Source organism: Syngnathoides biaculeatus, chromosome 5, assembly GCF_019802595.1.
Source record: "Syngnathoides biaculeatus isolate LvHL_M chromosome 5, ASM1980259v1, whole genome shotgun sequence".
Lineage (NCBI taxonomy): Eukaryota > Metazoa > Chordata > Actinopteri > Syngnathiformes > Syngnathidae > Syngnathoides > Syngnathoides biaculeatus.
In genome coordinates, this window is record NC_084644.1 from 23,822,915 (window position 1) to 23,844,010 (window position 21,096).

General features: G+C 39.3%; 1 protein-coding gene across 3 annotated transcripts in view; it reads left to right on the plus strand.

Annotated features, from left to right (window-relative positions):
- Positions 1-21,096, plus strand: part of mroh1 (maestro heat-like repeat family member 1) — a 36,449-nt gene that overhangs the window by 6,343 nt on the left and 9,010 nt on the right. For 2 of the 3 annotated variants that reach the window (XM_061820033.1, XM_061820032.1), the window contains exons 8-39: positions 119-259; positions 475-567; positions 3,626-3,704; positions 3,979-4,092; positions 8,413-8,486; positions 8,559-8,681; positions 9,291-9,398; positions 9,523-9,667; positions 9,877-9,917; positions 10,200-10,341; positions 10,525-10,577; positions 10,839-10,946; positions 11,053-11,172; positions 11,519-11,641; positions 11,728-11,874; positions 12,199-12,225; positions 13,119-13,241; positions 14,380-14,459; positions 14,921-15,065; positions 15,177-15,272; positions 16,771-16,875; positions 16,957-17,092; positions 17,511-17,623; positions 17,767-17,919; positions 18,022-18,078; positions 18,208-18,305; positions 18,428-18,590; positions 18,673-18,842; positions 18,966-19,103; positions 20,326-20,440; positions 20,568-20,714; positions 20,798-20,864. In XM_061820033.1, coding sequence (XP_061676017.1) covers positions 119-259; positions 475-567; positions 3,626-3,704; positions 3,979-4,092; positions 8,413-8,486; positions 8,559-8,681; positions 9,291-9,398; positions 9,523-9,667; positions 9,877-9,917; positions 10,200-10,341; positions 10,525-10,577; positions 10,839-10,946; positions 11,053-11,172; positions 11,519-11,641; positions 11,728-11,874; positions 12,199-12,225; positions 13,119-13,241; positions 14,380-14,459; positions 14,921-15,065; positions 15,177-15,272; positions 16,771-16,875; positions 16,957-17,092; positions 17,511-17,623; positions 17,767-17,919; positions 18,022-18,078; positions 18,208-18,305; positions 18,428-18,590; positions 18,673-18,842; positions 18,966-19,103; positions 20,326-20,440; positions 20,568-20,714; positions 20,798-20,864 — 3,544 coding nt within the window. The remainder of the gene's footprint in view (positions 1-118; positions 260-474; positions 568-3,625; positions 3,705-3,978; positions 4,093-8,412; positions 8,487-8,558; positions 8,682-9,290; positions 9,399-9,522; positions 9,668-9,876; positions 9,918-10,199; positions 10,342-10,524; positions 10,578-10,838; positions 10,947-11,052; positions 11,173-11,518; positions 11,642-11,727; positions 11,875-12,198; positions 12,226-13,118; positions 13,242-14,379; positions 14,460-14,920; positions 15,066-15,176; positions 15,273-16,770; positions 16,876-16,956; positions 17,093-17,510; positions 17,624-17,766; positions 17,920-18,021; positions 18,079-18,207; positions 18,306-18,427; positions 18,591-18,672; positions 18,843-18,965; positions 19,104-20,325; positions 20,441-20,567; positions 20,715-20,797; positions 20,865-21,096) is intronic. The other variant, XM_061820034.1, reaches the window with a different exon arrangement.

The window sequence follows — 21,096 nt, forward strand, 5'->3', positions numbered from 1 at the left end:
TGGATGTCTACCATGATCCAAGTACATCATCAGTAGCACTTTTTTTCTCTTCTGTCTGAAGACAAATTCATCTATTTAGTGATTGTCTTGTCCTCCCCCCTCCCTCTCTGTTTTTCAGTTAAGGCTAACAGTAGCTGAGGCAGTGGGCTCGATGTGCCATCTGATGGCCAGCGATAAACTGGAGGAACAGATTCCAAAACTTGTCCCTGCCATTCTGGCTTTGTATAAGAAAAACAACGAGCACTACATCATTAGCAAGGTGCCTCAGATTTGCAGAAACTGTACAGTATAGTTGGCTTTTTAGATTTTATGCATTCTAAGAAACAATAGAGCACATTTTTTCTTTGAACTATGATTGTATTTGGGTAAATCTTTCACGCTGCCATCCATTTTGTTAGAAGTGTAATAGTATCACTGTTTGGATATTTGACCTAGAGAAGTACATGTTTGTATTTTTCATCTCCCTCTGTATAGAGTCTTTGCCATATTCTCGATGCTTCTGTTAACATGGGAAGCAGGGTGCTAGAGACCCAACTGGACAGCCTGCTCTTTACACTGCATCAACAGGTACATGGTTCAGAAGAGCCTTCTATTTGGGAATTATATTTGTATTGTTCCTCTGACAGATTTGTAAAGATGAAGGTTTGATGAGGCTTGACGCCGCCGTTATTACAACAATTCACCTTAATGACTTTGCTAGCTAAATGTTTGTGACAATTCTTGAAGTATACTTACTGTAATTTCTCAAAAATAATGCATAATTTCTTCCCAAAATCTTTTCATCATGTTAATAGAGCGCATTATATTTAGGTATGTATGAAAAATAAAAAAATACAATCACATTGTATAGTCGTGTACAGGTACATAGAGTAGTTAAAAAAAGGTATACATACGTATATTGTACATTTCGATATGATATTCAATGTCTTATGTTACACATTTATATATGTTATGGTAATGTGCGCCCCCAATATGAACTCTCTTACCTACTTGGTGAAGCGCCACATTATGCGATCGTTAGCGTAGCATATTTGTTACTACTGCACCAAAGATCAGAAATGACTGTCTGAGTGTTTTAACTGAAACGAAGACAAAAAATGTGTACCACAATTACAAGTTCTGCAGCCGCTTTTAAAAGAAATGTGTCATCGCTGACGCGAGCAACCCGGAAGCAGCGAGGCAGTCAAAACAACGTGAGCTCAAACTACGTAGTAACATAATGAGTACATTAAAAAAAAAAAAAAAAACAGGAGACCACACACAATTGAAATCCTCACTTTTTTTTTTTTAAATGTGCCCATTACGCTCATTTCTACGTAGTTTGACCTCACGTTATTTTGATAACGACCTGAAGCCATTGAGCTCTTGTTTTTTTGATAGCCACTAGACACCGTAGGAAAGCTGCTACAGATTGTAGTTTATTGAAGGGCAAGAGGGTGTGTTGCTGAATCAAAACTCTTGAGATTCAAAACACATTTCCTCACAAATGCCATGGGTGGCACAGAGGATGACATGGTGTGGGAGCAAGATGGGATGTTCATGATGCAATGCATGAGGCACCGGAAGTGGACCAAGTCATAAATGATAAGTTCATCAGTGATGGACCAAAGGTAGCCACGATAGATATTTTTCAGATTGGAGATGAGTCGGATGCTTCTTTTGAAGTCTTGGCCAAGGAGGTGTAACGTAGAGGATAAACTGCACGATGCACAGAAGGTTTATGCACATGGTTTGTTTAAGACTGTTATATGTGTTATCAACAGTATTAAGAAAATGTTATGTAATTATTGAGCATTTATTTTCGCCAGTTGAGGGATTCTGTTCTGACAATTACAGGGACCAGGACAAGCGTGTCCAGTGGCCTGTCCCGAGATTATATTACCGCTACATAAGCACATGCACAATGATTATTACTCATGATTATTGTACAGACAGTTTTTGAAAAACAATACAAGTACAAAGCTAACAAAATAGAAATACGGATAAATCCCAATATTTTGAGCATATGGGTAGCAGGAAATTGGTGGTGCGCATTGTACATTGGAAGAAGGGTTTTCCTGATATTTTTATTTTTTATTTTTTAAGTCAACTTTGAGTCTGCGCATTATACCTCAGGACACATTATACTCGAGAAATTACGCTACAAGGGCAGAAACAACAATACTTAGCGTGGTCCTGCTCAGGTGATCCTGTTAACAACTAACAATGCTCTTCTTTGATCCTTCAGTATGACGTGCCCCACTTTCAATAGCATACAAAGAAAAGCAACCCATAAACTTGCTATGTTAAAAGTCTCTTAACTTTGTAGGTTTAAACCTAACTCCACACTATTATTTTCTCTGTAGTACCGGTACATTCTTTTACCATGGTATGATAGTCTTTGTTAGGAAGCTAAGATCATTTTAGCCATGGATGACTAATACAATCATTCTCCAAATCTACTGTTGTTACGACTACAACTACTTCTACTACTGCCACTACTACTATTTAGTTTCACTTGCACAATTGGGAGTGTTGTTCACGACTGCAACCTACACTTCAACCTCCTCCAAAAGTCCTCTTTTAGTTCTTGTTTGGTTTTGGAGGTTTCTCTTATTAGTGAGTGCTTCTTTTGGTAAAATGCATTTTCTCTTGGATTAAGGTCTGGCGACTGACTGCCAATGTGAGACCTTCCAGTTTTCCCCTTAATAAAATATTTTGTTGTGTTGTCGGTGTGTTTTGGAATCATTGCCTTTTTTTACTTGGCAAAGCATCTCGTGATTAGTTGACAAACGTTATGTAAGTATGGCAAAAAAAAAAAAAAAAGAATGCAGTAGTAGAAGCAGAATGAATTCCGAAGTCTACAAAACCATGTTATCTAGCAGTTTACCAAAAAATGCATCCAAGCTATTTGGGAGAATTTTCATCATGCAACCAAACAATGACTCAACACACACTGCCAACACATCATAGGACTTCATTAAAGGGGAAGAATGGAAGAGCTGAGACTGGCCAGGTCAATCACTGGATCTTAACCCAACAGAATTTGTTTTTTACCTCCTGAAAAGGAAACTGAAGGGAGAGACTCCCAGAGGCAAACAAGAACTGAAAGAGGCTGTAGGGATGGCCTGGAAAAGCATTTCAAATGAAGAATGCAACAGTCTGGTGAAATCAATCAGTTGCAGGTTTGATGCACTTATCAAAAGTAAGGGTTGTGCCACCAAATAGTACGGTAACTGTTATTCACTTAAAGTTCATTTTGCTGTTCCAGTATTTTTACTCATCTCAAAGGTGGGTTGTTTAACACATCCAGATATAGATATCATGAAATAAAAGATGGAATTCTGAGCCTTTGTTTCATATCATCTTTTGATCTGAAACCCCAAATTCTTCAGTCTACAACAAAAACAAAGGAATCGACTGTGTTGTTCCAATACTTTTGGAGGGTGACTGTGCATTTATTGTTTGAAATGACTACATTTGTGGCAGTGCTTCTTGGAATAGCGGTCAGATTATGCAAGTATAGCTTGCTGAGCTAAATTAATTGCTTTTTTTTTTTTTACCTGTAATGCAACAATTCTGTCGCATCAGTACAATTTTGCAAGGTGTGTGCTAGTGTGATTGACAGCTGTTTTTCTCCCATCAGGTGTCCACCTCTGTTGATTACAGTAACTCTCCTACAGTCAAGAACCACAATGAGGTTCTTCGTTGCTTCAGTCTGTTAGGTAGCAGAAATCATTTTCCTTATAGATGATTGTGGATATTAGCTCTAACTTGCATTTCTATGGAGTCATAAGAACAGTATCATCCATTGTTTGTGTCTGACATGATGTCCCTCTGAGGATAATCATATTAAGTGTGAATCTCAATGTAACCACGTTTCTTGTTTGACCAATTTGTCCACACTTTTTCCAAATGTTTTGTATGCTATTTTGGTTACAGATTTCTACTTGCTACATTTTAACACGTGAAAATCTTTCCACCTACCTCTAATTCTAGCAAAAGCCTTCCCAGACCGACTGGTTATGTTTGTTCTTCAGAGGCTCGAGAACAGCAATGAGCGGAGTAGGTTTGGCTCCCTGGCTGTCCTGCGTCACCTCATCAACTCCAGCAGTGAGCAAATGCACTCAACATGTTCATCCCTAAGTCATCCCATTCACATTTTTACTTGGCAGGAGCAATTTGGAATATTTTTTATTTTTTTTTTTTGAGGTTTTACACAATCAGGATTTTTGGTGGCAATCTCTGATTAGTGAGTCTACAAACACTATAACTGATCACCTGTCCGATCTCGAGCTGGAGCAATTTGTTTATTTAAAGGGGAATTCCGGTGGTTTGCATTAACAATGTATCCTATAGGTCAGTGTTTTTCAACCTTTTTTGAGCCACGGCACATTTTTTACATTGGAAAAATTTTGTGGCACACCACTAACCAAAAATGTTACAAAATGACACTCTGTTTAGTATGTTTAATTACAATGTAATTTTTCAATTTATTTATACTCAGTCACTGTGAAACCTGGGCCTGTTTAGATGAACACAAAGCCGATATCCTGGCAGGAATAGAAGAAAGACACACACGAAGCTCTTCTTCAACAGCTCTCAGTCTCTCTCTGTTTTTAGTTTAGTTCAGCTCACACAGATATGTTGTGGAAAATGGGAGCAATGTCAGAACAGCTTTGTTGGCCAGAATGGGGAACTCATTGGCAGCAGTCAACCAAAAACTGTCCAAAGGAAGATCAGCAAATCTTAGTTTTAAACCACGATCCTGTTTCAGTTCAGTTAGTTCCTCCTGCTCTTGTAAAGTCATGTCCTTTCCAACAACTGATGCCGAGCTGTATGGGTCCCTAACCCAGTCAAAGCATTCAGTGGAGGCTGAAGAGAAATAAAATGACAACTTCTCCAAGACTTTTCAAATGTTTACCTATTACCTCAGACAGTGCAGCAGTGTTGCTTTGCCGTTTGTCTGTGAGTGCGAACATCTCCAGGTCGGCACGTTGCACATGTGTTTGCCAGAGGTGCACCTTTAAACGGAATCCATTTATTTTATCTGTGCTTGTAAGCAGGTTTTCATTTCGGCCCTGCATCCTTGTGTTCAGTTCATTAAGATGATGACATATATCAGCCAGGTATGCCAGCTTTGCACACCACTCATCACTTGCAAACAGATTTGAGTAATCAGACCTCTCATTTGTCAGAAACATTTTAAGTTCCTCTCGCAGCTCATACACACGGGTCAGCACCTTACCGCGTGACAACCATCGGACCTCCGTATAAAGCAATAAGGCTTTATGCTCCGCTCCTATTTCCTCACACAGAGATGCGAATATATGGCTTTTTAGAGGTTGTGTCTTTACAAAGTTCACTATGCGCACTACATCGTCCAGCACAGGAACCAGTTCTGCTGGTAAAGTCTTAGCAACGAGGGCCTCACGGTGCAAAAAACAGTGCGTAACAATCAGATCTGGGTTTCTTTCCTTCACTCTACTCACGAAGCCTTTGGTGCGCCCGACCATGGCTGCAGCTCCATCAGTGCACACACTTGTGCATTTTTCCCACTTAAGTCCTCCCTGGTCAAGATATTCCGATGTGACCTGAAAAATTTCCTCTCCAGTTGTTTTTTTTCTGGCAGTGCCTTTCAAAATAGGAAGTTTTCTCTAATGGCATCTTCATCCACAAAACACACATTGGCCAAGAGCTGAGAATGTCCACTAATATCCGTAGACTCGTCAACTTGCAACCCAAATTTCCTACTGATGCGAATCTTTTCCAAAACATGGCTTTTGATGTCTGTAGACATGTCATCAATATGCCTGGCAATTGTGTTATCAGAGAGCGGGACTTTAGCTATGTCTTTAACCGCATCAGGGCCGAGCATCTCGTTGACAATGGCTTTACAGGCAGGTAGTATTAATGTCTCTGGCACAGTGTGCGACTTTTTTGATTTAGCAACAAGTTCGGCGACTAAGTAACTAGCTTTGAGCGCTTTCTCATTTACCTTTGTAGTTTTTCTCAAACGTTGCCTGTTTGTCTGTGTTTACACGCAGGCGAACAAAATAGTCTATCGGCTTGTTTATAAGCGACTGGTGTGTCGTTTGGAGATGGCGTTTGAGCTTGCCTGGCACCATGGCGCTGTTGGATAGCTTCTCGCCACACACCAGGCATAACGGAATAGGTGTCGTCTCATCCCCGGTGAAAGTAAATCCAAACGAAAGATAGCTTTCACTATATTGCCTTGAGCTCACCGTCTTTGCTTTCTTTTTCCCACCACTCATACTAGGGCCTTCATCCGGGTCAGAATCTTGTCCAGGGCCCAGTTTGGAGTTTGCAGTTATCCTTTTTAAAAACTTCTCTATGACTGTCACCACGGCCTCTCAGGTGCATCACTAATTCTCTTGGAGGAACAAGGCAATCAGCTAGGTGTTGCCACACGGACAAATATTACATTACTCCTTTACAGCACGGACACTGGACAATGACATAATATTTGCAGAAAATTATTAATAAATGTTAATTAAAAAAAAAAGTTATATTGGATAATTTCTCACAGCACACCTGATGATCTCTCACGGCACACTAGTGTGCCGCGGCACAGTGGTTGAAAATCACTGCAATAGGTCATGTAATATGTACTCTATCTTGACAATGTGATGTTAAATCCTCTCTCAATTAATAGTGTTTTGAGAAGATTCTTATCGACAATTACGAATTTTCAGGGGTGCTGCCATTTTCACGAGTCACATGACCTATGTGGACGGATGTGATGTGTTACATGCCGTTCCAGACGCTCGATTTCATGGGACACCATTACGCCCAGCGCTGATTTCTCAGATTTATCCTCATTTGATGAACAAATAGCAGAGCTTACGTCCATGCTACTTTGAGAACGCTGACTCTCATCGGAATTCGGAAGCTAAGTGAGTTTGGCCCTGGTTAGTACTTGGATGGGAGACCGCCTGGGAATGCCAGGTTCTGTAAGCTTCTCTCCCCGACTAAAATGCACAGGGGTTGCGTCAGCAAGGGCATTCGGCGTAAAACTGTGCCAAACAAATATGCGTTCATCTGAGATGACACGCTGTGGTGACCTCTAATGGGACAAGCCGAACGGAAAAGAAGAAGATGAAGAAATAGCTGTATCGGTTGATCGGGAAAACTGAGGAATACTACCATACGGATTTGAATCTGTGGCTGTAAATAATGCCGCTGAGCGGCGGAGCCGTGACCGTGCTCCTCGCCGAGCCCCGGAGCTCACTCGGCGGCATTATTTACAGCCACAGGTTCAAATCTGTATGGAAGTATTCCTCCGTCTTCCCGATCAACTGATACTGTTCATTTACTGTAGGGGTGCCCAGACTTTTTTACCCCAAGATCTACTTTTCAAGTAGCCGGCCTCTCGCGAGCTACCAAACACTTGGGGTGGGGGGGTGATGATGACTGTTTTAAGTTTAGTGTTATATTGCCTCCTATATTTAAAATACAGAATTACCTGTTTGTGTACTTTGTCTGTGCTTTCATCCTGGATCAGGCTGTGGCAAGGTGGAATTTTAAAATTACACACAATCTCATCCTCCACTTTTTCTACTTTGGCTTCAGACCAGACCTTTCCCACTTGGAAAAGAGAATCTCGTCCAGTTTAACCACTTTTTCTACAATTATTCAAATACTTCAACAGTCATTGCATCTTAAAACAACAGCCTTTCTTTTTTTAACTTTCTCCATTAATATCAAAAGTAAACATAAGCAGCATGTCTAGCTCATCTTTGCTCTACGTTGCCCAGACTGGGTTGCTAACAAAAGCATCGATGGTGGACGCTGTCATTACAAAACACATTGATGGGCTGTGTACGTCTTTAAGAATGGAAGTTCCGTGTGCTGCCTAAAAGAGACCAGTGGCTTCTTCTTTTCATTATTTACAGTACGTATGTGAATTGTGCCATTGGATGTAACAACCAGTCATCCCTCTCATTGAATCGCATTGCAAAATGCCACAAACTGAATAGCTGTATGTTATACTTTTAATTTGCATTGGAGTATTTTTTTTTTTTGCCCACAAACGCAGAATATCTGCGAAGAGACTGCATCAGCGGTGTACAATTGCGCATGCGCGCAGTTTAGAGGGAACATTGGCCGGTGTCTTTTTTTTTTTTTTGTTTTGTTTTTGGCAGGCCATCTTGCGATCGACCAAGAGTGCCTCATGATCGATGCATTGAGCACCCCTGATTTACTGTATATACTTGTGTACTGTATACTAAGTCTTCAAAATAATTCTGCGGCTTGTCAGGTCATGTATTCTAATCAGTCAGGTCAAATCAACATTACAAAAGAATAATGAATACTTTTGTCTGTGATATTTCAGTTTTTCTTTTTGAATAAATTTGCAAAAAATGTATTTAAAAAGAAAAACTGTTTAATACTAGTACACGTGTGTTGCAGCTTCCATGATGGAGAGTAAGAAGCTTCTGATTCTAGCCAGCATTAGGCAACCAATGGCTGACCACAGTAACAAGGTAACACGTATGCATTAATGTAACTTGAGGATTGCCATTCAGAAGACTAATAAACCTTGCATCTTAATTTAGGTTAAGAAGCGCGTTGTGCAGGTGATCAGCGCCATGGCACATCACGGTTACCTGGAGTTGGATGGAGGAGAGTTACTGGTGCGATTCCTAGTTCAACACTGTGCATTACCGGACACTTACAAGGTATTAAATTTATTTTTTCATCTCAAAAACATTTCAGTAGTCCCTCTATGTATATTCCGGTGCTTTTCTGTTCATCTGTAATAATTTCCACAAAGATGGTTAACGTGCAGGAAACTTTGAGAATTCAATCACCACACCGCCAAAATTAATGCTGTGAATCTAACTATGTTACAAGTGGTTTTAGACCAGCGGTGTCAAACCCCAGCATGATTTTATGTGGCCCGCGAAGGCAAATTATGTGTGTCATCTTCCATGATTCTTGTTAAAAACTGTACAAAAATCTCAAATTGTCATATGATGAATGATAACATTGAGATATTGTAAGCATTTTTGTCTTACCAAACATCAACAATGGTTGAAAAACCTATTACCCTTGATTTCTGATTCCAAAAGTAGTTCATAAATTTCATGTGTATATATGATGAGGTGATGTAAAGATCTTTTGTGGTTTGTTATAATGGCCATCTCAGGGAGACGGTAACCACAGTGTGGCCCATTGGCTGTACAGGGGTTCGTTTTGTTTGGTTTGGAACTAAAATTGCAAAGGACTACATGATATAATGAAAATCTACTCTATTTCCTTATCTGTGTGTGCTTGTCTTCCTGCAGCGTGGACAGAAACCCGCCGACCCAGAAGAGGTGACAAACGAGGCACTGAGGACGATGTGTGATAACACCTTTCATCTATTGACAACAACTGTTGGACATCTGGCCGATGTATGTAACGTACCAGTCACTCAGTTTTACCTTTGGGTGACTTTATTGTAACTACTGATGTTAAGACCCTGGAGTACATGTATTCATATAGTTAGAGTTTCCTTTAATTGACTGTTGTTTTTAGGTGCTTTGGCCAAAGCTGCTCTACTACCTAACCCCTCCTCAGTACAGCAATGCCACCACACCCCTGTGTAAGAGTCTGATCGTACTTGGCAATAAAAAGAAAGACAACAAGGAACAAAGCTTCATTATAGACTTTTCACAGGAAGGTAGGTACAACATTCATTAACCTTCATGGTGGCTGTCAAATGTAAACATTTAAATAGAAGAATGCTAAATGCAATTCCAACACATTTTGGGATCCTATAATAATGTTTGCATATATGAACAGCCTTCGCTAACTTAACCCTTCTTTCCACATTCTTGATTCTGATTTTGTACATAATTGCAGATTAAATGTATTTTTCCTCTCCTGTAGTCAATCTGCCTTCTCCTCAAACACTGCTGATCAAACTGCTTGTAAGTTCAGGCTGCATGACAACAGACACATGGGACATTAAATACATATGTCCATTAAAAATACAGTCATTGCTTTGAATTATTTTATGTTAAACTCTGAATTATCCAATTGACATGAGTAATGTTTAACAAGGTAACATATTGTCCTGATAATCATATAAAGTATAAAAAATAATAAAAATAAAAATCTTGAAAATAATTTAAAAGCAACACGATTTGCCAGATCTATGGAGTGTCTTGTATTCACCATACCTATGCCTGATGTTGTTTTGTTGATGCCAGGTCAATGCAGCCTTTCCATTTGCAAGCAGAGGTCATGGGGCACCATCGCTCTCCCTCCTCCAGCTCCTTTCTGTCAACATTCACCGCAACGCAGAGGCTGTCTGGGAAAAAGAGATCCCGCCTCTCCTGACAGTGCTGGAAGGTAAGCAAAGAAATGGTTTCCACTGCTCTCACTGGATGAAAATTCAAATTTAAACCAAGTACTAAGTTCAAAGAACAATGCTCTATTTATTTATTTATTTTTATTACCAGATGTTTTTAATAATTAAATTTTTTCAAAAGAAAATGTTTTTTCATCCCTCCATAATGTCTGTTTTGTTTCCAGAGTCTACAGCAGAAAGCCTTGATAAGAAAAGTTGGGATGACAATCTGCTGAAGGTGTGTTTTTAGAAATATTGGCTACGGAAAGTCAGCAACATTTAGTGTTAGCTAATGTTGTGGATTCCGGCACAACCATTGTTTCTAGTTGGACTATGTAACTGCAATAAATGTGTAATTGAGACTTTCAACTTTCCTAAAAAATTATTTTGCCGATGAGAGGATTCTGCCTGATCTTGGCGATGTTTCCCTACTCAGGATCATGATGATATGATGCTTTGTAAATGTTATGAAAAGCTTTTCGAATATAATTGTCTCCAGCTCCTGTGTAAAACATTGGTGGCTGTTGACAATGACACGTGGCTGTGCCAGTTTGCAGCAGAAGCAACAAGTTTTCTGTCCACATATAACAATGCTTTGGGGGAGAAGGTACAAACTTATGAACTACTTTAAAGACCCTGAACAATGCATAAACATAAATGCATAACCCTAACATAAAGTGATATTTTAAAATGCAACTGTTCTTTCCTGACAGAGTTTCCTGTATCAGTGTATTGGAGTGATTCTCCAGCAGTCTTTCAATAAGGAGTTTGTTAAAAAACAGTTGCAGGAAATCCTTTTCACAGCAAGACACAGTGATGCTGTTGAAAGAGAGGTGCCGTCAACCAAATTATTGCATTCACATTTGATGTTTATGCCTTTGGTAATTGACTAGACTACCCATACTGAAATCACACCTCAATAGGCACTTGTTAGTAGTCAGTATTAATAAACATTTTATTCACAACAATGATGTGTAATTAATATAAAGTCATGTTCTGTAAATATTTATTGTATCACATTTAATTATTATTTTTTTTGTTTTGACAAAAACCACTGAGAAAAAAATGCCCCTTTTGACTGATTAGTGTCTTCTTTCCCATAGGTGTGATTCAAATAAACTGGACTTCTCTTTAACTTGGCTGTGTGGATGATGGCTTTTGTTTTCCTTGTTTGGCCAGGGTGTGGCTCTGTGCATTGGATTGTGTGCCAACAGCCATCTAGAAGGCATTCTGGCCAAGCTTGACGAGTTTGGAAAGTCGGACGCTTTCAAAAAATCCCCAAGCATCTTCAACCTGCTCAAAGTAAAAGGAACATTTCGAATCAGTTCAATTAAAAACATGAAATAATCAGCTCATTATCAGTTTATGTCTGTTCCTCCTGTCCTCAGGATCGGAATGACGTTGAGGTGGAGAAGGTCAAAAGCACATTAATCTTATGTTATGGACAAGTGGCTATGAACGCCCCTCCAGAAAAGATCCTGAATTGCATTGATCAAGACATTCTGCCTTGCATCAGTAAACACTTCAACACTAAGGTAATGGAAACACAGGATGTAAGGATGTTTGTTTGCGGCCATGGTTAAATTAATAAATAAGTCGATTATATTTTCTGTTTTAAGTGTATTGAATCATATACTGTAGTATAGCCACACACAGGGCATTATGCAGTTTAATAATGCAGAAGTTAAAATGAACATAGCACTGTAAAACATCTGATCCGTCCTCCACTGTCAGTTTTTTTTTCCCCCTTAACATCATCATCAAAATCTTGACAGAATGTAATATTTTGGTTTTATTTTGGGTTTCACAAGCAATATTTACATTTGGTCTTGTGACTATATAACCTCTATCTTATTCAGGTTCTGGGGATTAAAGTAGAGACGAAGGTATTGTCACACGGATAGAGAGGCTATTTCAAAGTACCTGTCATAAACTTCCAAGTCAACTTTTTCTTACTCTCCTGGTCTTTTTTTCCTTTTCTGGTTCACATGTTGGCAGTAATGCCAGCTCTGACCTCTTAAAGCCTAAAGTCAGAAATATCTTTCTTGCATTTGCATTCATCAACATTTTAAGTACCTTGCATTTTCAACTTTTCCACTACATTTTGTCAGTGTGAGTGATGGGGGCCATGTTGTTTTTGTGAAAATGCTTTAAGGTTTGCTTTGAAGTCTTTCTCAGTTGCTCACAAATGGTAAATGGTAGTAAAAAAGATGAATGCAATTTACACTAACCTCAGACATCATTCATGGATCATGATTAATGAACAAGAACAGTATTGCTCTATTGTTTTTCATATTTCATGTGATCTGTTTAATTGAAATTAAATTCCTTTTCTACATCTAAAATTCTGATTTGATTTTTGCTGACTGATCCATGAATGCTGAATAGACAGACTACTTTTCATTCACATTTTTATTCCTAACTGCTTCTTTATTGGTCTCAGCTTCCACCGGGTGTATCACTTTCTCAACCAAAGCCCTTTGGCTGGCTGTTGAACGGACCTGCTCTTATTAACAATTTTATCTCTTAATCGACAACAGTGGTGGATCAATCTTAATGTCTAGATTGAGTAACATATTACCTTTAATTCTAGTGTTTGCTTATGCTTTGCTGTTTGTAAAATGCATTGCTGGTGGTCGAATACATATTTCATTCTTCAGAATTTTGACGTTTAAGTATTTAAACAAAATCTTGTGGTGTTTTTGTCCTCTCACTGTTCTCCCTTTTGTGTCCCTACAATCTGTGTGCCTGTACTTGTGTGTCTGTGGCCAAATGTTAGGATTTGACAATGAAATTGAGTTTGATCCAGAGTGTCGGCCTTGTTGCCAAAGCCATCAGTGAGTGTGTAAAGAAACAAGGCTACGCCTTCTCTCGCAAACAAGAGCTCATTGCTGTCATTCAGGTGAGTGATCAGCATTTTACATTTGCTTCGTAAAACAAATGGTAGAGTAAACAAATGTGGTCAGTGCAACGACGACCTGACTGTTGAGGGCGCTCAGCAACTTGCTCTGCGTCGCTTGTATGCTCTCTCGTACCTTACATATTTTGGTGGTGGTGTTTTTTCCAAAAACATGCATTTTATCTTTAGTGATGAAAGTCCTTCAGATTTTCCCGGAATTCCGGATTTTCAAATTTTCATGAAAATTCCTCCGGAAAATTGACGGAAAATTGCCTAAAATTAATCTGGATATTGGACAACAATCTGGTCGAGTGTATCAGTACAACACGACGTAACACGCTTGAGACTTAAACGTTAGTAATTACTACAGATCAGCTTCTTTAACGTGTTTTGCTGTACGGTGTAGGAATTCTAGGATATGTTTTTGTGTATATTCTATATCTATACTATATGTATAATGTGGGGAAAAGGACAATTTTAGATTTCTTTTTACTGAATAGTTCACTTAATTCATTTGTCTTGAGATAAGATGGCATATTTTAAGCATATTTTAATGACAAATGTGATTTTGTGCTATCCAGTGATAGGGCGATGGGGGGCAAAAGAAATCTGGGCTTGGCCCTTGGGGAACTTCTGCCCAATTTTTTTTGGGTCAGAACTTAAAAATGTTACTTTCAATTTTTGTCAGAATTTTGTTCACAGATATCAGCAGAATGCACCACAGCCATCCATTTTTTCAAAAATTTTACAGGGAGGCATACCTCCGGACCCCCCTAACAGGTCTTCGCACCTTCGGTGCTCGCAATTGTATTTTCAGGAAAGTCCACTTTCAACTCTATATCTTAAAGGTTTTATTGATTGGGGATTATTGTTGTCATTAATATTTGCCTGAAGTAACAGTAGGGCCAAACTGAGAATGGTTTAATAACAGACATGCAACATACATCCTGGTAAATTCATTTGGTTTAATTTCCCACATGAAACAATTTTATGCAAACATTCAATAAGTCAATTTTTAGTATTTTCACAAATAAGCCGTCATATAATTTTGAGGTAATCTTTCTAACCAACAAAGGTTAATTAGAACAATAGTGTGACACATTTGTTAACATATGAATGACTGATTTTCTTTCTTGGGCAGGATTTTATAAAGGCAGAACCTGCTGATGCCCTTCGGACTCAAGTGCGCCACCTGGTCATGAGCACTTGTGCCAACCTAATGTATCCTATGTTCCTCAAAGGTTTCACCGTTGAAGTAAACTAGGTTTTAGTTGACAAAAGTTGTAGTTGATTTATTCTCTGCAACAAACATTTTTCCAAACAAAGAACTCTGGTAGCTGATCTTGACTGACTGAAAGAAAGCGAGTTTTCCGAGGTTCATTTTCCACATCTTATTGCAAACAGAGTTTGCATTTTGAGTCGTGAGACTTTCATATTATTTCCCAGGCCCTCTTCAAATTCTCGTTTTTGCTTAGGAACCTTCCTATCCTTGCCTGATCGAGATGAACCAGAAGGACTTGGATGGGGCATTTTTACAAAACGCTGAGAAACACCTTTTCTTGTCTCCTTGACTCGATGAAATATTCGTGCAAAGGTTAAGGAAATGTGGCATTAATGTTGGGAGATTAGAGGATTGAAAATAGGCCCCAGTGTTTTTTCCCTTTGACCTTTTGGTGCCTCAGGCCTCTTGACCCAGCCCTGAGTGAGACTGAGTGTTTTGACTTGCTGAAGGTGTGTGTGAACAGTGTGTTTTCTCTACCACCCGAGACACACACTCCAGAGAAAACAACAAAAGAAGAAGAAATACTCGACCCCAAGCAAAGAAAGGTGACCTGAGGACATTTTCAACCCATTGCTTGTAATAAGATACAAACAAACTTTTCCCAAATTTGTATGAAACGGCATCTTTAATCAAACCAACACATTCTGTGTGTGCAGGCTTTATACAAAGACACATTGGCTTCACTGCACGAGTTACTGAGCAGCATGCTCGCCAAGGATCTCACGCCTGATAGTTTACAGAGTGTATTCAAAGTAGGAGCCTTATTTTTCTTCTTCTCGTTCTTGCTCTTGTAGTTCATTTGTAACGTTGCTAATATTCATGATCGTGAATTATTGATTTACGGTGCTCAGAATAAATGGTGCCTATGTAGTCCTCTGTGAATATCATATTTACCATATTATAATAGAACTTTCATTAAACTGATCAATTTAAAAATGTTAAATTGCCAGAAAATGCCACTCATTTCAAATTGTCAGACATGATGTATTCTATTAACCTTCTTTGGGGGTGAACTCATTTTTTTTCAACACAATTTCAAATATGGTTTGTCTTAAGACAAACTTGTGAACCAGTCGCATTACTGTAGTCAGCTTTCATGTACAAGCAATGTGAAAACCCCAAATATACTGTATATAGTTAATTAAAACCATTTATTGAAACAAAGCCATTGTGTGCAAACCCCCCCCCCCCAAAAAAAAAGTAACAGACCTGTTAGAAAGATTTGTGATATCCTGTTGTAGTGGCTGAAAATATGGATTTATGTACATTTGCAAAAACCTGATGGGAAAAGAATACACAACCACTCTTGGCTGCTCTCAAATTACGCTGCAGCACTTCTATCACTGTGTTGGCTAAATGTTTACATTTTTTTTTCAAGCAAAATGCAGAGGAAGTTGGCATGGAATTAAATATGTAGGAAGTTGATGAAGTACCAGTTTAAAACCCAAATAATGCTGAGTTACATGAATATTGTATGTGATTCTAATTTCTTTCTCTATTTTCATAATTCATCGAGTAATGGGATGCTTAATGCGCGTGAAGTGGATCTATGTATTAGGGCTGCACAATTACGGCCAAAATGTTAATCTTGATTATTTTGATCAGTATTGTAGTTGCAATTATTAATCAGGATTATTCCTCGTTAGGGAAAAAAAAAATATATAGCACTACTTTTTAACGAAAAATCAGTACGTTTTCAGTTCAAAATAAATGATTGCATAAGAATAAATGATATTAATTGGGGGGAAATGTAAATAAAAAATACTTAATCAAGGGCTAGCTGAATATCAATCACAGAATGGAATGTAACAGAAGCAAATGCGGTTCATGGATAAAATAAAGTAACATTAGCCTGTAAGCAGTGATTGTTTTTTTTTTTTTGCCAAGGACAGCACTTCTCTGTTGTTCTGGTGTCATGCATGGTCACAAACAGGAAACAATTTAACAGGTGTGTGTTTTAATATAATAAATAAATGATAGTATATTACACAATCAGAGGCAAGCTTTGCCACAGTCAGTTATGTACACCAGCAACACTTTCTGCTTTGCTTTGACTTAGATTTCAAGTTCTTTGCATTTAAACCCTGCCATATCCTTCCCAAATCCAAGTGAATTAAATGATCACCATAATGGATATTTATCATTCTTTCCAAATGAAAAATAATTCAGCCCATTTTATGTGGTGATATTCACGTTACTCTCTGTTGTTCTGTCTCGTCGGACATCATCTTGTGGTCCTGTCCTATGCAGCACGTGGAACGCTGGCTGACCTCGCCACAAGACCACGAGCGAGCGAGAGCCATCTCGGCCACGGTTCACATGCTTACTCACTACCTGCACAACATGACAGTAAAGGTGAATACCTCATAGACACTGCCATTGCTATATTACATTTGCGAGGAGGTTTTTATGACATGTAATTGCATCCTTTTGTAGAACGTGGTGTCCTTCCACAACCTTGGAGCCCTGCTGGGTCGGCTGTCTCCACGCTGCGCCGACCCTCACCTTGCTGTCCGCACCACCGCTATCGACTGCATATACATATTGCTTTCTATCCAACTACGCTATGAAGGTCAAAACACTGACATGTTTTTATATATATTGATGAGCTTGTACTTTATTTTGTAATATAATGTGTGGGATTTCTTTTTTATTATTATATGCATAGATCTGTTTTACTTTGGTTAAGTTCATGTTGTCATATCCTGACAAAGTGACTTTGTCTCCCACTTTTACATCTAAAAAGATGTCAAGTTGTTCCACAGCCAACTAACTTGCTTTTTGCTCTGGGGCCCAGGTGGCATTTTGGAACAGAAATTTGGCCTTTTCAACCTATTCTTCTGAAAACTAAACTGACTTAGTAAGATCAAGATTTTAAGATTCAGGAGGAGCTAAGGTGTTCAATATAGTCTTAGATTTCCTGAAATGCATACATTTATTCATTTATTCATTGCTTAAATTTTCTTTGTCCTTCTGAATGTGAAATGCAGGTTTTGCTCTTGACTATAAAGATGAAGCTGTGGAGGGTATATTGTCCCTTAAAGCACAACTCATAAACCCTGACCATTCAGTTCTCTACAAGACCTGCTCTGAGCTCACCAAGGTACAGTACAAGCTCTTTTGTATTGAATGTCTTCAATCAGTTATGCATTGGCTATGGTCACATGCTTTGTGTTGCTTAACACAGAGTGTGTACCGTGAATGAAACAAATGTGTTATCCCTGTATGTTGTTTCCTGCACTTCAGGTGATGAGTAAGCGTTTGCCTCAGCAGCAGATGACCACATTGGTGTTCATGTTGTTTGAGGGGCTGGTTGACAGTCAGATAAACTGTTGCAGAGCTTCATCTGTAATCCTGAACACATTGCTGAAGAACAGAGGAGGCGGACTACAGGAGATGGTAGTGCTAATGCTTACGGCCGGCTTTCCTTTGATAAACAATGTGCTTCTTGCGTCATTTGAAATGTTCTTTTATCTCCTATAATTTAATTATTGGTCCAAGGTACCAGAGATGCTGGAGGTGCTTCATGTGCAACTGCAGAGCATCACTGAGGAGCAGGTAGGGTAAGAAGATACCATACAATAATATTAGATTTTATTGTATGGTAATAAGTTTATATTTGGACAACAAAGTTATGCACAATTGTTAAATGCATGATGGTCATGTAATATCTTTATCTATATTTAGGTGAGAGTGGCAGTTGGGCAGACGGTACTAATCATGGCCTCTCAGCATCTCCAGACTGTTGTTAATGCACTGGTTAACCAACCACTACCTTATGACAGGTAGTATGTACAACGACGCAAAACATTTAGTCACTACACACTCACTTTAATGCCTTGAAAGGTCCCGTTTCTTCTGCCCCTCAGATTGTCTGTTCCGATGCAATTCGTTCCTCTCTTTTCAGCTGGACTATCGAGATGTGGATGTCCTTGGGAGCAGACCCCTTAGTGGCTAATCAAATCATAGAGATAGTGATGGAGAAACTTGCTGTCATGGCACCTTATGTGGACAAGAAAGAGTCAATCAGAGGAGGAACAACCAAGGTGGCTACTAATAAGCCACTTGCTGTAAGTGACAAAATACTGCATGTTGCCACCATACTATTGCAGGATGTTACTGTCACTGCCACTGTTTGTTCCTCATTTTCAGATGACATGTGGTCTCAAGGAATTGTTATTAAATGGCCAGAGCCAGGAGCCAGCACTCAGCAAGTTTCCCCAGCTCTTCTCCTGCCTCATTGTCAGACTGGCAGCTAGTGTTGGTGTTTCTGCACCACGTGATAACACCACCAAACGCACTGCTTCCGTCCACGTTGCAGGGTTGGCATGTTTATCGTTGTGTGTGTGTGTCTGTGTGTGTGTGTGTGTGTGTGTGTGTGTGTGTGTGTGTCACTGATATAAGGCAGATTCTAGTACTAATTATTTAGTCTTATGTGTGTTTAGAGTTGCAGCTGATGCACTGAGAATCTTGCTAGCGAGAGCTCAGTTAGATGAGGTGTTGAAAAGACTAGATGAGGACAAAGCCTGGGAGGTAATAAAGGAACAGAATACGCACATCACTGGAGTAACCCTACTAGCAAGGTAAACACATTACATGTTGTACAGTACCTCTATTCTCTACCAGGTAAATGTAATTAAATTACATGTGTGTTTTGACAACAGTTAATTCAGAACAAATTATTTATCATAGCACAGTGAAATGATTGTACCCTTAAAACTAAAAAAAAAAACAAAAAAAATTGCCAGTTGATCAGCTCCATAGCTCGGTGTATGTGTTTGAGCTTACATGTGTGAGAGGGGGAGGGTGAAAGAGAGATCTGTAATGAACCGCAAAGTGTTTTCTCCAGTTTCAAGTGTGCTATCCATATTTGGGTCATAATATAAGGCCATGCTGCATGACTGCAAAACAGTTGTTTTTCGGAGTCTGTAAAGTAAACATTTGCACACTGGCATTTTTCACCCACCCATGAAGGGTTTGTGTGCAATCATCTGACTGCCTTGTGCCCTCAGATTTTTTTCAATGGAATAAAATGACACTCGTGATTTGCACAATGGCGCTCTATGTGGAAATCAATGATACATTTCATTTTCCGTACCGGTTCTACTCACTCGGGTTGTGGGTGGCCTGGAAGCTATCTTAGCTATCTAACTTTGGGAGAGAGGTGGTGTTACACCCTGAACTGGTTGCCTGGCAATCACAGGGCACATTAAAAAAAACACACTCATGTGCACTCACATTCACACCTATGAGTAATTTAGTCATGAGTCAACCTACAATGCATGTTTTTGGGATGAGGGAGGAAAACGGGATACCTGGAGAAAACCCACGCAGTCATGGGGAGAACATGCAAACTAATCACAGGTGAAGATGGATTTGCACCCACGTCCTCAGAACCATGAGTTAGATGTGCTAACCAGTCAATCATCATGCCGCAAAGTTGAAGTCTAAAAATAGATTGTGCACCAATAATGGCTAAATAGATGTGACTGGCCTCTCTATCATTGTTACAGAGTACAAGTTATTATTCTTCTTCACATAAATACTTGGGTAAAAGTAAAAAGTATGTAAGTATGCATTCAAACGTTATCCAAAATGTTACATGAGTAAATGTAGCCCTTTTACTACCCACCTCTGTCAATTACTTATAGCACAATAATGGAATAGAAAGTATGTACTCTTCCAGTCATCAAGTACAAATGACAAGTGGCAGTGATTGTTGCCTTAAAAATGAGGTTGTTTTCTCCATTCTCCCTTCCCCCTACCCGAGAGCTCTCAATAATGGTACATTTATCTTGTCAACAGGGCAATGGCAAAACATGCCGGTCCCAGGTTGCCCGCCATTGTTGAGTGTTTATGCCCTTCCTTGAACAACATTTATGAATGTCAGCGCATCACCATCACATCTTTCTTCTCTGAGGTGACAACTAGCTAATGCTACCACATGCTTATGTGAACTCTTTTAGTTTTCAGATAGGTGGCCTTTTGTTGTTTTTTTTTTTTTTGTTTTTTACAATATTTAGAGGCAAATGAGTCTTTCTTCCTAGCTCTTGAACCATCACGTGGCCACGGAGCTGATGTTTATTGATGTATTAATGAACAACATGATGGAAAGGATATCGGATCCTTGCTGTACTGTCCGCATGTTGGCCCTGCGGGGTCTCGGCAACATAGCCGTCGGATCGCCTGAAAAGGTACACACACATGCTAAGACCTGGTGCACAATGCTGCCGTGACTACAGGAAGCTGACTATTCATCTCTCTTTCTTCTCTACAGGTGAACAAATACGCAAAAGAGCTGCTGGCGGCCATGAGTTCAGGGATGGAAGAGAAGGATGACCCTGGTAATTGTCTTCTTGGGTAGCAACACAGTATGGAGGCTCTACCGGTGTTTCACATTCTCTGGTCTGATGCAGTTTATTGCTCTCTAAACTTGGTATCAGTTGTTAACATTAAAAAATCCATCCATTCATCCATAATGCTATAGCACCTACTAATACTTGCACTCGATAGATGTCTAACTCCAAATGTATGTAGATGGGGGAGGTGCAGATCAAGTTGCCTGCTGCCATGGAG